At 38.8% G+C, this 16,885-nt stretch overlaps 1 protein-coding gene across 1 annotated transcript in view; it reads left to right on the top strand.

The window, feature by feature from the left end:
* VWF (von Willebrand factor) overlaps window positions 1-16,885 on the top strand; it is a 144,782-nt gene that overhangs the window by 124,692 nt on the left and 3,205 nt on the right. The window contains exons 45-50 of the mRNA XM_075051674.1: window positions 948-1,131; window positions 2,023-2,063; window positions 6,976-7,092; window positions 10,355-10,453; window positions 11,834-11,962; window positions 13,370-13,409. Coding sequence (XP_074907775.1) covers window positions 948-1,131; window positions 2,023-2,063; window positions 6,976-7,092; window positions 10,355-10,453; window positions 11,834-11,962; window positions 13,370-13,409 — 610 coding nt within the window. The remainder of the gene's footprint in view (window positions 1-947; window positions 1,132-2,022; window positions 2,064-6,975; window positions 7,093-10,354; window positions 10,454-11,833; window positions 11,963-13,369; window positions 13,410-16,885) is intronic.

The following is a 16,885-nucleotide window of genomic DNA, read 5'->3' as shown; positions in this document are numbered from 1 at the left end:
CAGCCTGCCTCTTCCCTGATTTTACCAAGGGCATTTCTTAACGTGGATCAATATTCTTCTCTGCTTCATAAAACAAGCCTTCAGAAGGCTATTTTAATGTTCCACTGTGTCTTACTGGCTTCTGTTGTCCTAACGGAGTAATGGATCCTTATACTCTGCTGTCTCTTTCTTGCTGTGTCCTCTTTCAACTTTTGTCATTAACAAAGAACTAAGTATTTAACACATGAGAGAAAAGTATTCCCTAACTTGCTGAGCAAAGATGTTTGAATTTACTGGAGTTGGGGATCTGATTTTCAATTTCACTGTTGAAGTGTATTCAAAGAGCAGTAACACTGGAGGCATACGGCTTCAAAGCGGTGATCAGCTCCTCCCAGAGCTGAACTGTAACAGCATCTTCTTTCTGGCCTGTGGTGATGTCTCTTCCCATAATAGCACTTGAAGTTCCTGCCTTGTCTGACCCATGGGTGCTTGTAATCAGTAGGACTGTCAACAGGATCCGGTCTCTTCTCCATTTGCAAGTGTTTTCAGGTCTAGAGCCTATTGCCAAAGCTTCCTTTGGGTTTAGTAGAGCTGATTTGCAGCAGGTTCCAGCAGAAAAAGGGCCAACTTGGATACAGTGCAATGCAGTGCAGCCAGCTACTGGGTAGTAAATGTAGACTTAAAACCAGTCGAGTGCTTTTTCTTCTTCACATGCTATTTTACCTGCCCCTTTATTTTTCACCTTAAGGATACTGCTGTAACTCCTGTACTCTACAAATGAAGCAGCAGACTATTCTATAAACTGATTGTTGTGGTAAGGATTTGTGGAGAACTGTTGAGTGACAGACTATTCCTCATGCAGTAAACGTGTTTTTTGTAAACCAGCATGTTGGCTGTGGTGGTCTTCCCTCTATCCAGTGGCACAAATACTGCTGCCTATATTTAATCCTTTTACAATTTCCCATCAGGTCGGCACAGAGTGGCGATCCCCCTTCAACCATTGCATTATCAATGAGTGTGTCCGGGTGAACAATGAGGTTTTTGTGCAGCAAAAGAATCTTTCTTGCTCTCAAATGGATGTGCCTGACTGTCCTGTGGGAACTGAACTACGTTGTGACCAAATAATAGACTGCTGTCCTTCCTGCAGATGTGGTAAGCTTTTGTGTATGACAAATGGAATCACTGGAGAATGAATCAACTCATGCGTTGATCTGTTTCTCAACAGCAATTTCAAAAGTGCATGTTATGCAAGTATAGCACTGCTTTGACCCTCTCTTGTATAATTTAGACATTGAGTACAATAGCACCTGCTGCTATTACTTTCTCTTTCCAACTGATGTTCACTGTCTCCTCTTGAACTGCTTACTGTTGAAGCTATTTTGCATTGCTTCAGAGGGACATGCCGGGCTATGTTTCTACAGCTCTAGCCTGCATTTTTAAGCATTTAAAAGAGGTCTTGAGATGCTTTTGGCCTAAGAAGATTCAACACTCTCCCCAGTGCCTGCTATGAACAGGGAGTTTGCGTGCAGCCATGTTGTCTTCTGCGTGCCTCAGCATTGTGGCTGTGGCCATTTCCTAGCATAGACTTGGGTCAAAAGTCCAAAATGGAAGATCTGGCTTATTGTCATCAGTCTGGGAAGACGCCTAGTCATGTTTAATTGACAAGTATATATGCAACCGCAGGGTGAGGAGCTAGCAGTGGGAGGAGGGGGGGAAATACGCAAGGTAACTTGCAGAAAACCTCTCATCTTCTGAGAGCACAAGGCTTGAACTGGAGGGGCAAACTTATACTATGCCATGTACTTGTCAAAAAATAGCTCAGCAAGAGGTATTTGGAGGTGGAATTAAGGATAACTCTGACAAATTGTTACCTTTCAAGGTATAATGTAAGAGGGCTCAATTATGCCTCTTTTCACTGAAACTGGATCTAAATGTCCTTAGTTGGAACTCTAATAAGTCAAAAAAGCATATCTGTGGTTTATTAAATATTGGTAATGTCGTGATAATGGTAATGCTAAATGGAATATTATCTTTTTTTTTCAGTCCCCCTGAATGGTTGTCTTTTGAATGGCACTGTTATTGGGGTAAGACATAGTTCCTTTTATTTGGTGTGATGGTAAGATATTTAGATATATGAATGAGCTTTTGAAGAACACAAACTTGCCAGAACATACAAAAGCATACAGGGCAGCTTTGTTCAGACAGAATCTCTGCAAGTGAGACTTTGGGGTAAAAGCAATGGCTAGGGGCTCAGCACCTGTATGTCCAGTTCATGACACTGTCATAGTCTTCCTACATGACAACGAGTATCTCTGCAGAATGGGGACAGTAACATTTCCTTATCTTGAAAGGATGCTTGAGAAAAGTGCTTAGAAACTGTGGTAATCTGCGTTGTGTAATGACTTGCAGGCTACCAAACACACAGGAAACTATCTGTGAGGGATAATCTCAAAAATGATCCTTGCCCACTTCAGGGAAGCAAAAACTTCCCGTGTTCTACCTAGAGGATAAGGCAGATTAAAAAAGGATGGAGACTCTTGCTCCACCTGTGTGGAAGGAGGGGTATCCCTCCTTGGCTATTAGCAGGAACAGGAAAACTGAGCTTCCTCACTGTTTGACCTCCGTCCCCTTTCAAGATCCCTGCTGATATGCCCTCAGAGGAAATTTTTTCTCAACTGCATATTTAATGGATAGATTAAGACATGCTTAACCCAGCCCATGACAGTGGGAATGATAGGACTTAAGCATCTGATCTCATTTATGCCGAATTTATCTTTGGAGAGCTCTGTCAATTGTCCATTGTTTCCCTAAATCCATATTCTGGCAGCACCTCTGGTGTCAAAGAGCTCTAAATATTCTCACCATCCCCCAGGGAAACAGGTCCTCTTTAGTCTTTTAACCTAACTTTTAACCTACGTATTCCTGCATTGTCAATGTAGGTCTGTCTTTTTCATGTATTTAAAAGGTGAGTTTACCCAAATCTCTTTGGACTTTTGAGGTATGGCAGAGAGTACCTTTCTCCATCTAGTTCTTCTGGTTTTGATTTTTTTTTTCATAGTTGATAGGCATAAGTTTATCAGTCTGTTAGAGCTAAATCCCTGTCATCAAGCATCCATCATTCTGTGTGGGGATTACTTCCCTGTAGAATTAAATCCAAGGAATAACTCTGCCTTTCTTGTCAGAGCACTGGGAGAAGAGTTTTAAAGTGGTAAAATCTGAAATAATCCACTTTCTCTTTGATTCCTCTATTTGTCTCCTCTATAGTATGTTGTCAAAACAAGTTGTGGCATTTTATAAAGACCATACTTGTAGAGAATGTCATGTAGTATAGTAATTGCTAGCTCCTGCCACCTTCTGTTATACAGGATACGCATATATATATACATACACACACATTGTGTTGCAAAAGAAGGTGTCTTTCTAGATGCATGCTGTTCTTCCATGAACAACTATTTTTTTTCTCTTCCAACAGAATGTTTACCTGATCTGTCAAGTAATGTCTTTGTTCTATTTTCAAGTGTTTTAAATTATTTTAAAATACTTTAAAGTGAAGCATAAGCAAATTTTGAAACAAAATGTCATGTTGAAGGCAAAATGAGAAGTATCTGTATTTTGAAGACTTAAAATTAAAATACTTAAGCTTCTACAATATTGAAAAAAAAATCCTATCTTAATAAAATTTTCCCAACTTGGAATGAATTCATAAAGTGTTTCAGCTGACACAAAACTACATTTTGAGTCGTTCTTATTTGTTATCTGGCTATATATAAAAGCTGTCTTTAAAATGGTTTTGTTTTTTTGTTGGTGTCCCCCCCCTTTTAATACAGTTTTTAAAACATGCTATTTTTCTTCCTGACAATTGGTCATTTTATCAAACACTGCCTGTGCAAGATTTTGAGGGTGTAGGTAGGCCCCAGCTATTATGTTACTTCCGTGCTCTTGCTGTTGCAAATGTCAAGCATTACTGATGTTAGCATTTGACAATGCAGTTACCAAAATATTTTCTCAGGATGAAGAGTGTGAAATCTGAGTTGAGATATAATCTTGGAAGATTTCTAAACAAAGTGCTGATTTTGATTAAAAAAAAAAAAGTAGAACTTATATTAGAACTTGTCTTAAATTAATGAACTTTTCAATTGAACTAGCTTCATTAATGACTTATTATAAGCTAATTAGCTATATGTCTGAAAGCTTTTGAGCAGCTGGCATTACTACAGCTTTGTCTTAAACTATTCTCTACTTCAATGACTGTTCCAGAGTTCTGGTCAGGAAGGAAGATGTGGTGTCCACAGAAGTTTATACTTCCTGGATTTCAAAACCTTTATTCTGTGTCCTTTAAGAATAGGATTCAAGTTTCATTTTATATCAAGGGAAAACTTTGCTCCATTAACTCATTCACTGAATAGTTCCAAGTTTTGAGTCTTTTACTGCAGTTCTGTTAACTGACTGTGTCCTTAATCCCTTTACATTTTTGTCTTGTATCTGGTTACCAATATTATATTCCAGTAATTTGGTGTATTGCATTCACTCTGCTGTTCTTAACAATGCTGTGGGCTTTAACTGCAGACTTCCAAGCAGGTGGCTGTATTTACCAAAAGGATTATCTATATCACTCATCTGTTTTCCCAGGCTTTTACTGAGTGGCGTTTTTGAAGGAGATCTGAGTAGATTTGGGCTTTATGCAGGTTATTTTGGTTCCACTGACTAACCCTGGGTTAGCAGATGTTGACATTTCGTTCTAAGTTAGCCAAGAAAACACACGATAGGTGTATTATATAAAGGGAAAAAAGGTGTATCAATCCATTGTTTCACTCATTTCTGTAATGCTAAGCTATGTTTGTTCACAGAAAGCCATTGTTAAAGCCATTTGCATACTGATCCCTAAATACATTAAATACATACCATAGAACTAAGGTATGATGTAAACTTTGGATCAAGGTAAGACCTTCCCCCCAAAAGTTTAAGGCACTTGTGTGTGAGGATTTTGTTTCAACATGTCTCTAGTAAGCCCTACGTTCCTGCCTGTAACAGTGGTTTTATTATAAACTCAACTTTATCTATCTTTTTTGTGTTTAATTGGAACTATTAGAAGGTCCAATGAGGATTTCAGTTTTAATATTGATTGTGGCGTTATAGACCCTTTCTTCTTAATGTGAAAGCCTAGAGCTACTGAAGCATTCTGCGATAAGCATTTACTTTCAGAGGGCCTGAATTCAATACGATTATGATAGTAAACAGAACAAACCCAAACATATTTTGAAACAGGTCAACATGATGAGGACATCTCCTAGATTTGCAAAGCTTTTGTGTGTACATGCACATGCATGTGTGGAGCTACTAACTGGTAGAGCAATACTAGTGGCAGTGGACTGAATGCCCTTGTAAAGGCCATGTAGTCTGTACTAGAACTATCGCTCTGGTGTCTGAATGCTCTCCAATGTTGAGAGAAAGCAGGAAGTCTGGAGTTTCATATGACATTTGCTATCTGTTCCTCTCCCATCGGAAAACGTCACGCCTGCATCCATTGAGGTCTTTTAATCCTTCAGATTAATGACCCGATATTCGCTATAAAAGGTTAAACCAAGAAAGAAGAGGAGTCCTGCGTCAAGGTCTCAAGCTGAGTTATTAAAAGATAGGGATTTCCCCATTGGTATTACCACCTCCATCATGTTGTATGTGGAGGATCTTTTTCTAGACCTCCACAAAACAAGAAAAAAAGTCATTGCTTTATAGAAAACCACTGAGGCCTGAGGACCTCTGTTGTGCTGGGGTGCAGAGTAAGAATGTAATTAAAATTCTTTAATCAGAAGAACATTTGTCCTTCAGTGTATATGCTGGAGTATTGGCTCTGAACTACCTGTAAACACATTACCTTTACATTGTTACTCTGGCCAGCTTCTTGGTTTTGCTCCATTTGTTCCATGAGTGTTTACTAGTGTGGAACAAGAAAAAAAGGAATTTGAAGATATGCATAGTATGTACCATGGGAAATTCCTGTTCCAAAAGAAGTCAACAGTGACATTCCATTGACTTTTGAAGCGCAACTCAAAGCTTTTATAATCTAGCAATATTTAGTGTCTGTTTATCATATTTATTAGGTTTTAGAAGTTCTTTGTGAAAATCTTGAGTGCACTCCTCCCGTTTTGTCCCTTCAACCATAGCGGTTTGTTATTTTGGGGTTGAAATGAAAGGCTGTGCACTTGGGAGACAGAAAGACTCTGTATTTAGAATTCCTTTAAGTGCCAGGAATTAAATTACTAACTCCACATCCTTTTGTTTCCCCTTTAATAGTTTGGCATTTTTTCTCTACATTTTAAATGCCATTTTTGCTAGCTTTGAAAAGGTGGTGGGATCCAGCAAACAAGGTGCTGGTGGAGAGCTCAGGGAATTTGAATTTTGTGCCAGCTCAGCCACTGATTTGCCTGTAACTATGGACAAGTCCAGTTCTTCACTCAGTAATTCTGTTTCTGTTTTTGTTTTTCTTTCTTCTTTCTCAACTTTAAGCTTTTAGGCCTTTTGAGATTCTAAGCAGTATTATTACAATAACACATAACTTCTGCCCATGATCTGTGGGTTGCGATGGCTCAAGAATAAAAACTTGTTGGCAAACCAATTCACTACACTCAGGAAAAATAAACTGGTGGCAACCACCTAACCCATAGTCAGGATACCTCATGACAAAATCTTTCAAGGATTCCTTCCTTGCTTGCTAGCTTTGTAAGCAACTAGGTAAGAAATGCCAATGCCATTTTGCAGATTAAGGAATTCTAAAGGGCTTACTGGAAAAATAGCCTCATGCTATGTTGCTTGTTGTGGAATTACAGATGCAAAAATTTAGGTCTCTGGAAGGTGGGGGCATTGGTTTCCTGTTTTCTCTTGCAAAGAATTGCAATGCAAGATTTAATGTAAGAGATTTAACCGAGATAAAATTGCTCATTTACTTGAGTTTTGCTGAAGAGATCATCACTGACTTACAAACTGCTTCTAATGTTTCAGCCATGGAGACGCCTGATGGTGGATCAATGCACAACATGTCTCTGCTCCCTCCAGTCACTGACTTCTCAGAGATATACTCTGACGTGTACAAAACTAAGCTGTGAACCATGTCCAATAGTAAGTGCAAGTGGTCTGGATGTTCTGGTTAAGAATGTGTCTGATGAGAAGGTCGTGCTCTTCATCGTATACACCAGTTCATGTTCTGTACAACTCTGGGACCTGTTGCCTTCCTTGAAGTTTTTCTGAGAAGTCATGGCCCTGTGTTCTCCTTTCCCTGAATTAGAAGAAATATACCAAATATGATCTAAATCCACAATGTAGGAAAGGTAACTTTTCATAGTGCTCAGGTTTACAGGCACATTTTATTGAGTATTTTAGACTACTTACCTTTAGGGCAAAATAAGGTTTGGCAAATCATTTGCAACAGGAACTGCTGTGTCTCCTTTCCTACAGTATTATCTGTCCCTCCAGGGACCGGCGGCTCAGCCAGATCTCCATGCTTCAGGGCTTTTCTATGACTGTTCCAAATTGCCTAATAGCCGGGCTCAATAATATTTATTTCTGTCTGGTTCCCAGCCAAGCCTTAGGTGATTTGAGGTGATTGTCTCCATCAGTTCCACTGGCCTTTTCGAAGTCTTTGCTGCTGCTTTGCTGCCATCATCTGCAAGGAATGAGCTTGGCTGGGAAAGCCAGAGACAAATAGCTCCCATTTTTACTCCACTGACCAACAGTGTGACTGGACTGCTTGACTAGTTCTGCTCAATCATGGAGTTTTCTCTCTTAGCACCAATACCTCAAGTAGAAGGAGACCTAAGCAAGTTGCAGAGCCTGGCTTATTCTCCCCCCTGTCTGAGGAGCACAGACCGGCAGCTAAGTTTTACAGAAAAAGGCTTAAATGCCCCTTCCTCTTCTGCCTTTCCTCGGATAATGGACGGAGCCCAGTGGGTCTGACCAAACCCAGAGCCTGTGCAAGCAGTGGCCATTGCACCAAAAGGCACATCTCTACCATGATGATATAGGATGTCCGGCCGATATTGAGGAGAGGCATACATTAATAAGGTCTGTGCAAAAGAGAGGGGCAGAGTTTTGGATGAGTCCAGTTTTCAATCCCTAAGTAGAACTGGAAAGGACAATGTAGTCAGTCAAGAGTCTGTGGTTTTATCTGTACTAATAAACTAAACAGAGCGAGACTGCAGGCTCAAATTCTGTCCTGTAACCACTTATCTTCAAGAATTGTCAGCGGTGTCCCAGCTGGCCTCTTCTAACTAGCAAACTTCCAAATAATGCCCAGGCACAGGTCAGTGGTTAGGATGACCCAAGGCCAGCCTGTTTTGTGGAGACAATGCAGTTTAGACATACGTACATGTTCCACTGGTCTGCAGGGCCAGAAAACTGGCCTTGACCTGCTTTATTTGCTGGTGTGGATGTAGCCTCTGACAAAAGAGAGAATCTTGGAATACTTTGTGTGGTTCTGGACCCTAAGATCACCCCTCCTGTAAGGTATGGTTATAGACACAGGCTTCTGAAAGGAAAAGAAATGGCCAAGCTCAGTGCTGAACATCTTCCTCACTTCCACAAAATATAACCTGGCAGATCAATGAAAAGAAAACCCAGATACACTAGAATGAATCTGCGGCCGGAAACGTGCGTGCATATGTGTGTTCCCACAGAAAAATACACAAACATCAATTCTTGCTTTTCAATGCAAGAAGCCAGCTGTAGAAATTGAAGGTAGAGGAACCAATAAAATAAACGGTAAAAAAATGGGGAAACATTCCTCTCCTCCTCCTTTCACCACCCACACAATTCCCAAACAGTTCCGTTCCCCCACCTGACCCAAAAGTAGAGACTAAACAAAAAAAACCTGAAGAAAGGGCAATTTCCAGTTGGGCTTATTAAGCACTAAGAACTTGTGTTTAGGAGATGTGCAGCTACCCAAGGGAGGTTGTAGGTCTAGGTGTATGTATCCCTTTGTAGCCATTGTAATGAATCTGTGGAGCTTAAGGGGAAAAAAACATCAAATAAGATACAGAATGTCTTCATCCCCCTAAGGCTAGTGGGATTCACACACATACTTGGGATCTTTCCTGTCTCAGAGTCATTGATTTCATGGTATAGCCAGGTTAAAAGCAATTCCTTCATAATGGATAAAATCATGGGTTAAGAGTATATACTCTCTCAGGAGCACCTGCTTTCTACTGGATGCTGAAGCTGTGAAAGTAAATGCACTGGTAATTGAAGTGCAGCCAACTGCAGCATATTCTGCTCATCAGGGTAATTTTTTTTGGTCATTTTATGACCTACTTTAGGTGGTTACATTTTTGCTAGTAGAGCAAGTTCACCTAAATAACAATGAATTATGTTTTCTTTCAGTGATTTAATAGTAACCCCCCACCCTCCCCAAATTCTTTTTCTATAAAAAACATATGGATAACATGCATGCCTTCACTCAACCAAAAAGTGTTTGTTGTCTTAAAAATGTTCAGCTCATCATAAGCAGCTGTTGGTTATGTGTAGCAGCTGGAGACATTACTGTGGGACACTTCATGTGTTAACCCAGTTCCTCTCTGTTGTTTTTTTTTTTTCCCCTTTCCATTATCCACTCCATACCTTTCTTCCTCTCCATGTAGTGTTGCTCATTCTCCCATGGTCCTTTCCCTGTCAGTGTTTTTTTCGTTCCTGTGCCATTTGTGGGGCTCCATTATTTCTCTTTTCTTTCTCTCCTTTTTTCATTTTATTATGTCATACCCTTCCTGATGCTCTTTTTACTTTCTTGTTTTATCAGGCCATTTTCTTTTTCTTTCCATAGTCCAAATTTTCCACCTTAGCCTTATTCTCCCCTTTCCCTGCCCACTGCTTACTGGTTATTTTACCCTTTTCTCCTAGTTTAAGCACTTCAAACTACTTTTCCAAGTTGCCCTGTGTAGTGTTCTTTAGCTTTACAGAGAAGCTCCTGCACACCACAAATGCGAAATATATGTCACCCAAAACATTCGCATAAGTTTCTTACCCTCTCTGACTGTCATGTGTTGTTTAGTGGACTTGACTTCACAACTGTTACAGTCAAAGAATATTGAATTTAGTGGATGCAGGAGGCTTTGTACTTGGAAATAAACTTCTCTCCCTATTGTATAATAAATCAGTACAAGGATTAATGACAGCCTTTATAAAACAAAAATCAAAAGTATGCAACTAATTAAATTAAGCTAGTCTAGTCCTACTGTTTAAAAAAGCAGTCTGCTGTCTATCACTTTGTCCACTGATTTTATCCCTGCCCCCCCGCCCCCCCCAAAAACCCCACAACCCAACCCTCTACAAATAAGTGTAAGAAGCATGCTTAAAACAAAATAAACCCAGAAAAATGTCCTCTACCTTCTAGAATTACAGAATGCAAGAAATCTCTGGCTCTTGCTGCGGAAAATGTGTGCCAACTTCATGTGGCATCAGGCTGAGAGATGGAAGGCTTAAATACCTTCAGGTAAGTTTTAAGCACTCTTTTATTTATGTGTAAATATAAAAGTAGTATATACTTCTGGTGAACCCAAGAAAAGCGCATTTTTTTTCCCTCCTTTTTGGTTAGGCAGCATAGTATTATTAGTGTCTTTTCTCTTATACCTCAGAATGATTTCTCAAGGAAGCTTTTTTGTTGTTGTTGTTGTTTGCAAATGAAAAAAAGGCGACTTCATACCACAGTGCAAAATTCTAGAGGGACATTCTAGATGTGCCTGCAAGCATGAATATTATCAAGGAACTTTAACTGGAATATGAGCTCAAACAACTACTTAGAGGAAATTAAAAACATAATTTTAAATGAGAAAGGGATAATTTAAGTTGAAAATGTGAATTTTGAAAAATTTCTCCAGCATGATAGGTTCTTAAACAGGAGTGGATATTTTTCTGGTTAAGACACATTGGCTTGTCACAAGAAACAGCATATAACATTTTGTTTTGTTCCATTCCTGAGCTAAGTTTTAGATGGGGAGAGTATGGGTAGAACAACAAAGCTGGTGAAGGGTCTAGAGCACAAGTCCTGTGAGGAGCGGCTGAGGGAACTGGGGGTGTTTAGGCTGGAGAAGAGGACGCTGAGGGGAGGGAGACCTTATCGCTCTCTACAACCACCTGAGAGGAGGTTGTAGTGAGGTGGGTGTTGGTCTCTTCTCCCAAGTAACAAGTGATAGAACAAGAGGAAATGGTCTCAAGTTGCGCCAGGGGACGTTTAGATTGGATATTAGGAAAAATTTCTGCACCAAAAGGGTTGTCAAACACTGGAACAGGCTGCCCAGGGAAGTGGTTGAGTCACCATCCTTGGAGGTATTTAAAGGCCATGTAGACGTGATGCTTAGGGACATGGTTTAGTGGTGGACTTGGCAGCGCTGGGTTAACGGTTGGACTTGATGATCTTAAGGGTCTCTTCCAATCTATATTGTTCTATGATTCTATGTGGAGGTGAGGGTATGGTTTTATATATTTTTTTTAAGAAGCTCCCAACTCAGCCAGGTTAAATATTCATATATTTGTCTCTAAAAAACAATTCATAGGCCAAACTCCCAAGTTTCTCACTTAGACAAGTTTGTCTTTTAAGTTAATGGAAATTTCTTCCCTGTTAAGAGCTGAAAAAGGTCAGGTTTTGGCAGTCTTGGCTGAGCTGTAATTAATATGGCTACAGAAGTAAACAGAAGATGATGACTTTGTTGATAAACAATTCTGTTTACTAAACACTTCCATGTTTTATAAACTTCACCACCATGGTACTTTAACTGAAATATCAGTAGAGGAACAGTCAGGTTGTATAGTATCCTGAAAATTTACTGTCCCATGTTGTTTCTGTGTAAAGCTAACAGCCCTTCAATCTTTACAGCCAAATGAATCGCTTCAGGATGGCTGCGATAGTCACTCCTGCAAAGTAAATGAGAAAGGGGAATTTATCTGGGAAAGGAGAATCACTAGCTGTCCTCCATTTGATTCCAGAAGATGTCTGGCTGAAGGAGTAAGTAGTGAAATGGGTCCCGTTTCCACATTTCCTAATAGACTCTGTCATGGTTATGGTTCTGTATATAGGTACCTTATGTGTATTAGGGTGGGAAACCCCAACCCTCTCCCAGCACCTTGGCTAAACTGAATTTGAACTTTCTTTGAAATTCAGAAAAATGTATGTTTTCTTTATTTTAAAATATATGCTGGTTTTATCTGGGACTGTACTGCAGGGAAGATGCTGAGCTTGCAGTAATTCTGTCTCATATGAAGCAGCAAACATAAGAAAATGGTTTTTCTAACAATGTTTTTAGTTTAGTATCCAGAGCAAAACTGCATGGATAGTTACACGACCTGAGAAAACAGTCAGATAAGCCCCTTTTTCCCTATGAATATGCACATGAAATGCTAAGACATTTTTTCTCTACCCTCACATGAGTTTAGGGAAAGGAATTTTCACAATGCTGTAGGAAGAGCTCAAACTTCCAAATCACTATAGCACACACAGTTTTGTTATATAAACAAAGATTTAGAAAAATGCTAGATTATATTACAGGCTTGGAGTTGTTATATCCTAAAGGTCTTCATCGAAAATTCAATGAAGAGTAGTTTACTTTTTAACCAGAACCTCCCAAACTGCATTTATTCTCCTTCCATCAAAAATATTGAACTATTTCAGCTATAAAATTAGTGGTTTTCTTCTAGTTACAGATGCAAAGTTTAGGTTTTTAATTAAAAAGGCCTCCAAACTTTTGCATGTAAGTTCAGGTGTTTAGTGCAACAACGGCATCACCCTGCAGTATAAATGTTTCTCCATTTTTCCTTTCACTGTGGGTTGTCAGTAATTTCCCACCATACATATATTTCTGAGAATTATTTTCATGGTTGTAATGAAACAAGAAAAATAAAATTTTTGGCTGCTAAAGCTTATTTGACAGATGTGATATTTTATGATGATTTGCCTGTACATTTTCAGCTGTTGTGGAATAGGCATGCTTTCATCTATATTGCTAAAAAAAAATCAAGAGGAACTGTTTAACTTCCTTTCTTAAACAGGCATAAGACTTGAACACTATTGATTTTATCACTCTGGTTCCCAGGAATTTATTTGTATTCAATGTCTTTACTTTAGAAAGCTCCTACTATAAGGTGAAAGCAGTATTTTCAGCTGTTGAACTTGCTAATATAGTCAATTATTTCCAACCAGCTATCAACAAATACAATCATAAGTTCAAAACCTTAAAATGGATAGAGAGATGATTACTAATGTAGATTTATATTTTTGTACAATATAGAAATATAATTTGCTTGCCTAATAACCTGTTTTAAACATCCCTTTGTATTCTTCCAGCAGAACAAATGTGCATTACTTGTGCCAAAATAGAAGTTGTTTTGTTTGTTTGTTTGTTTTTTATTGTTTTAGGGCAGAATTGCAAAAATTGGCAATACCTGCTGTGACACATGTAAGTAAATAAGCCAAAAGTCTTGTATGGAAATTGCAGAGAGTGTAAGCTATTGGGTAAGGAGCTATGTTTTGCATAAGATGCAGTTTAATGAAACAGAGCTAAGCAATGTGGTTAATATAAACCATCGAACAAGTCCGCTCTCTGATTGGTATACTGCTGTCATGTTTTGTCCACTAGAACACGTGTTTTGACAGTATTCACAAGTGCTTTGCAAGAAATAGATACTCTCCACATTTTATACAGAAGTTAATTATGATTGTTTTATTTTATTGTTCATCTAAAGATAACAGGAACAGTATTGCATGCACAGGTTGACAAATCATATAACCTGATACTGAATATGTGAGGCAACCACTTCATGAATAATCAATCAACTTAAAATGAATTCAGCAAAAAAAACAACTGGTGGCAGTAATGTAATATTGATTGGTTTTCAATAATGTTATAACCAAAAAGTGGGAGGGAAAATGTTTGTCAAAGGTTGCATTCCTATTGAACAGCCTGACTGCCTCTTAAATTTGGCAGTTTATGACTCAGTCCTGCAACTCTTAATTTCATGCATCTTTGTGTAGATAATCCAAATGTCAGTCAGGCTGTGAGCATAGAAAGGGTTTGCTTACATGAGGGAAAGATTGCAGGGTTGGGTTCTCATTTCTAAAATGAATCTCTGATGCTTTTGTGAACAGACAACCTCTCAGTTTTCTCCTTTGTAAGTAAAAAATTAATAATACTGTAGCTCATTTAAAATAATCATAATACAAAAAGTAAGAGAAGATTGATATTCTGATATATTCTGACCTCTTTTAAGGTCAGAACATCAACATCTTGCCTGTGTTATGTCCTTTTTTTTTTCTTCTTTTTTTCCTCTGTGCATGTGCTAATAAATAAAAGATGGCCAGTATAGCAGCCCATCACCACACTGGCACAGTGACTGCTGTAATAATACCCCTGATGAAGGACGTTAACTCCTAGAGAGTTTGCAGCCATTACCTGTCTGTATAATCACTGAGTTCCAGCTTGAGAAGTAGAAATCAGAAAGCTATTGAGATAGACTGTCATCAAATGGCTCAAACAGGTAACTTAGTTAAGAGAGCGTTAATCTACCAGACTTCAAGTAAGGAATACTGAGAAGTATTTATTAACAAAAACAGTTTTTAAGATTTAAAAGGGTGGTGGGCTCTGCTAATTGAGAATACCTATCACTGCAATTGAGGAGAGGAGAAACCCAGTTCCAGATGAGCACAGCTCAATACATATATTTTACAGTTACAGTGATTTAAAAGTGATACCTCTTTGCAGCAGCAAAAGCAAAGTGGTGTAAGTGAAATATCATGTGCCTAAAAATGCCTATATTGTATGGGCCTTCAAATCCTTATTCCCATTGATGTTTGCTTGGATATAGCTCAAAACTAAAAAGTCATGTATTACAGCGCAGTCCTATTCCTGGTCACTTCTCTGTTCAGGGCCCTTCATAAGGAAAAAGCCAACATACTGCATCCAGCCAACTAACCATGGTTTATCAACTGAAGGATGGTGATTAACACATAGCTTGGAATCAAACAGATACTTCTAGATACCAAACTCTCTTTCTCTCTCCTCTGTATTTATATCTTTCCACCAGTGCACTCAGTAGCAACATGCAGTCTGTTACATACTCTACAGGGAACACCAAGGCTTGGCAAAGCTACTGTAAAACCAGAGTAATTTAGTTATTCTTAAAAGTCAGATAAGAGAATAATCAGTTTCTCATGGACACAGAGACTTAGATATAGGTTACATTGCCTTCCCAGGCATTGAGAGAGTTTGTCTTTCAGACACCTCAGTACCATAAAGAGTTGGGCAAAGAACTTGTTCTCTCAAGTTCAAAGCACAGTTCAGGGTGATGCTTTTGGTTCAGTAAAGTCCTACGTGGCTTTGAGTAAAGGTTGTGTAAGAAACTAGTTTCCCTTTCTATGTTATGCCTTGGCCTTTGGAGTTCGTTAGTGTGTCTGAGGGGATTGTTCCAGGTTTTAAGTATGAAGGAGCACATAAGTGAACAAGCTTATTTTCTCATTAGATTTTTGTGGTACTAGCAAAGGACTTGATTATTTGCAAAGGATATTCCTTATTTTCCCACTTAACAAAGAATTTGCATCTCTGCTTCTTACCTCTTTTCCCTCTTGATCTCAATTATATATGTCTTGTGAAGTTACAAGCACTTGCCTTTGGAAAGGAGGCACAGTCTACAAAAAAAAGTAAATGAGAGTAGTAAAGTAACTTGAGAACAAGTCAATAAGTCAGGATCAAAAGTGTGATAAAGCTGTGTTGAGTCTGATGACAATTATTTTGTTTGGGGTTTTCAGTTGTGTGGACACAATTGTGTATTCCTTCCAGGTGGACAATTTTTATCAAATGAATTGGTGAAATCATTAGAAGAGAACTGGCAGTTCCAGCCCTGGAGCCAGAAACACTTTTCAAACCTTTTTTTTTCTTTTTTAATGAAACGTAAAGCCTTAGCGATGCACAGAGCCAATTTGGTACTAAGATTCCCATGCAAAAGGTATCGAAACCTATGTTTGCTGGTAGGAAGGTGGATACATTTCTCTTCAATTTATGTATCTACTTAGTTAAGCAGGTGGCCAGCTGAATTCCTTCAGCTCTCTAAAATCCTGCTGTGTAGTATGTAAAAAATAGTCTAGTATTCTGATAAAAACAGAAATTCCATTGGTGAGCTAGAAATGAGTAAAAGTAGGAGTCTGTCTTTACACAGAGGCATAGCACTATATTAACACTACAAAGAACTGCTGTTTGCAGTGCATAAAATATCCACTTAAAAAAGCATTAGCTCCTTCATAAGTCTTTAGATGTGGACCAAAACAGACAAGAGTGTTCAGAACAAAATATTCTGCATTAGTCTGTGTTTGAGCATGTTAATGGCAAGGTTGCTTTCGAAAGTAGAGGAGCAGAGTCATTGTCAACTACCACAATTAACAGATCATAGCAAACCAATGTCACTTACAAAGAGAGATCAGCAGATTCCCTGAGCTTGCACCCTCCACACATAACAAATCCAGGCCTACTGCCTTCTGTGTGGATTTCTTGTTAGATGGAAAAAAACAGGGAGAATGCACTTAACACTAAGAGCAAAAGGTATTGAAAACCAAGTGTATTTCATAATGTACTGAAGACAGTAGAAAAGTTCCCATTGACCCAAAGTTAGATTTTTGCAGAATTATTTTTCTGATTTTATTTTTTTTCCCTAGTTTTTCTTTTTGCCATGTTAGTTTTCTGCAAAATCCACCACACGTGCAAGGACTGTTAGGAATTGTCAAATGTAGGAGCCGACAGAGGTGAGGCTGCCACAGGTCCAGGCAAGAGTGAGGCTGAGCACGTATCCCAAGAAGCACACAGGCAAACACATGTATACATCATGCACACACACATTTTTTACATACACACAGAGAAACGCTCAGTACTCTGGCAAACACAAACAG

Source organism: Buteo buteo, chromosome 19 (genome assembly GCF_964188355.1).
Source record: "Buteo buteo chromosome 19, bButBut1.hap1.1, whole genome shotgun sequence".
NCBI lineage: Eukaryota > Metazoa > Chordata > Aves > Accipitriformes > Accipitridae > Buteo > Buteo buteo.
This window is presented reverse-complemented; position numbering and strand designations above follow the sequence as displayed.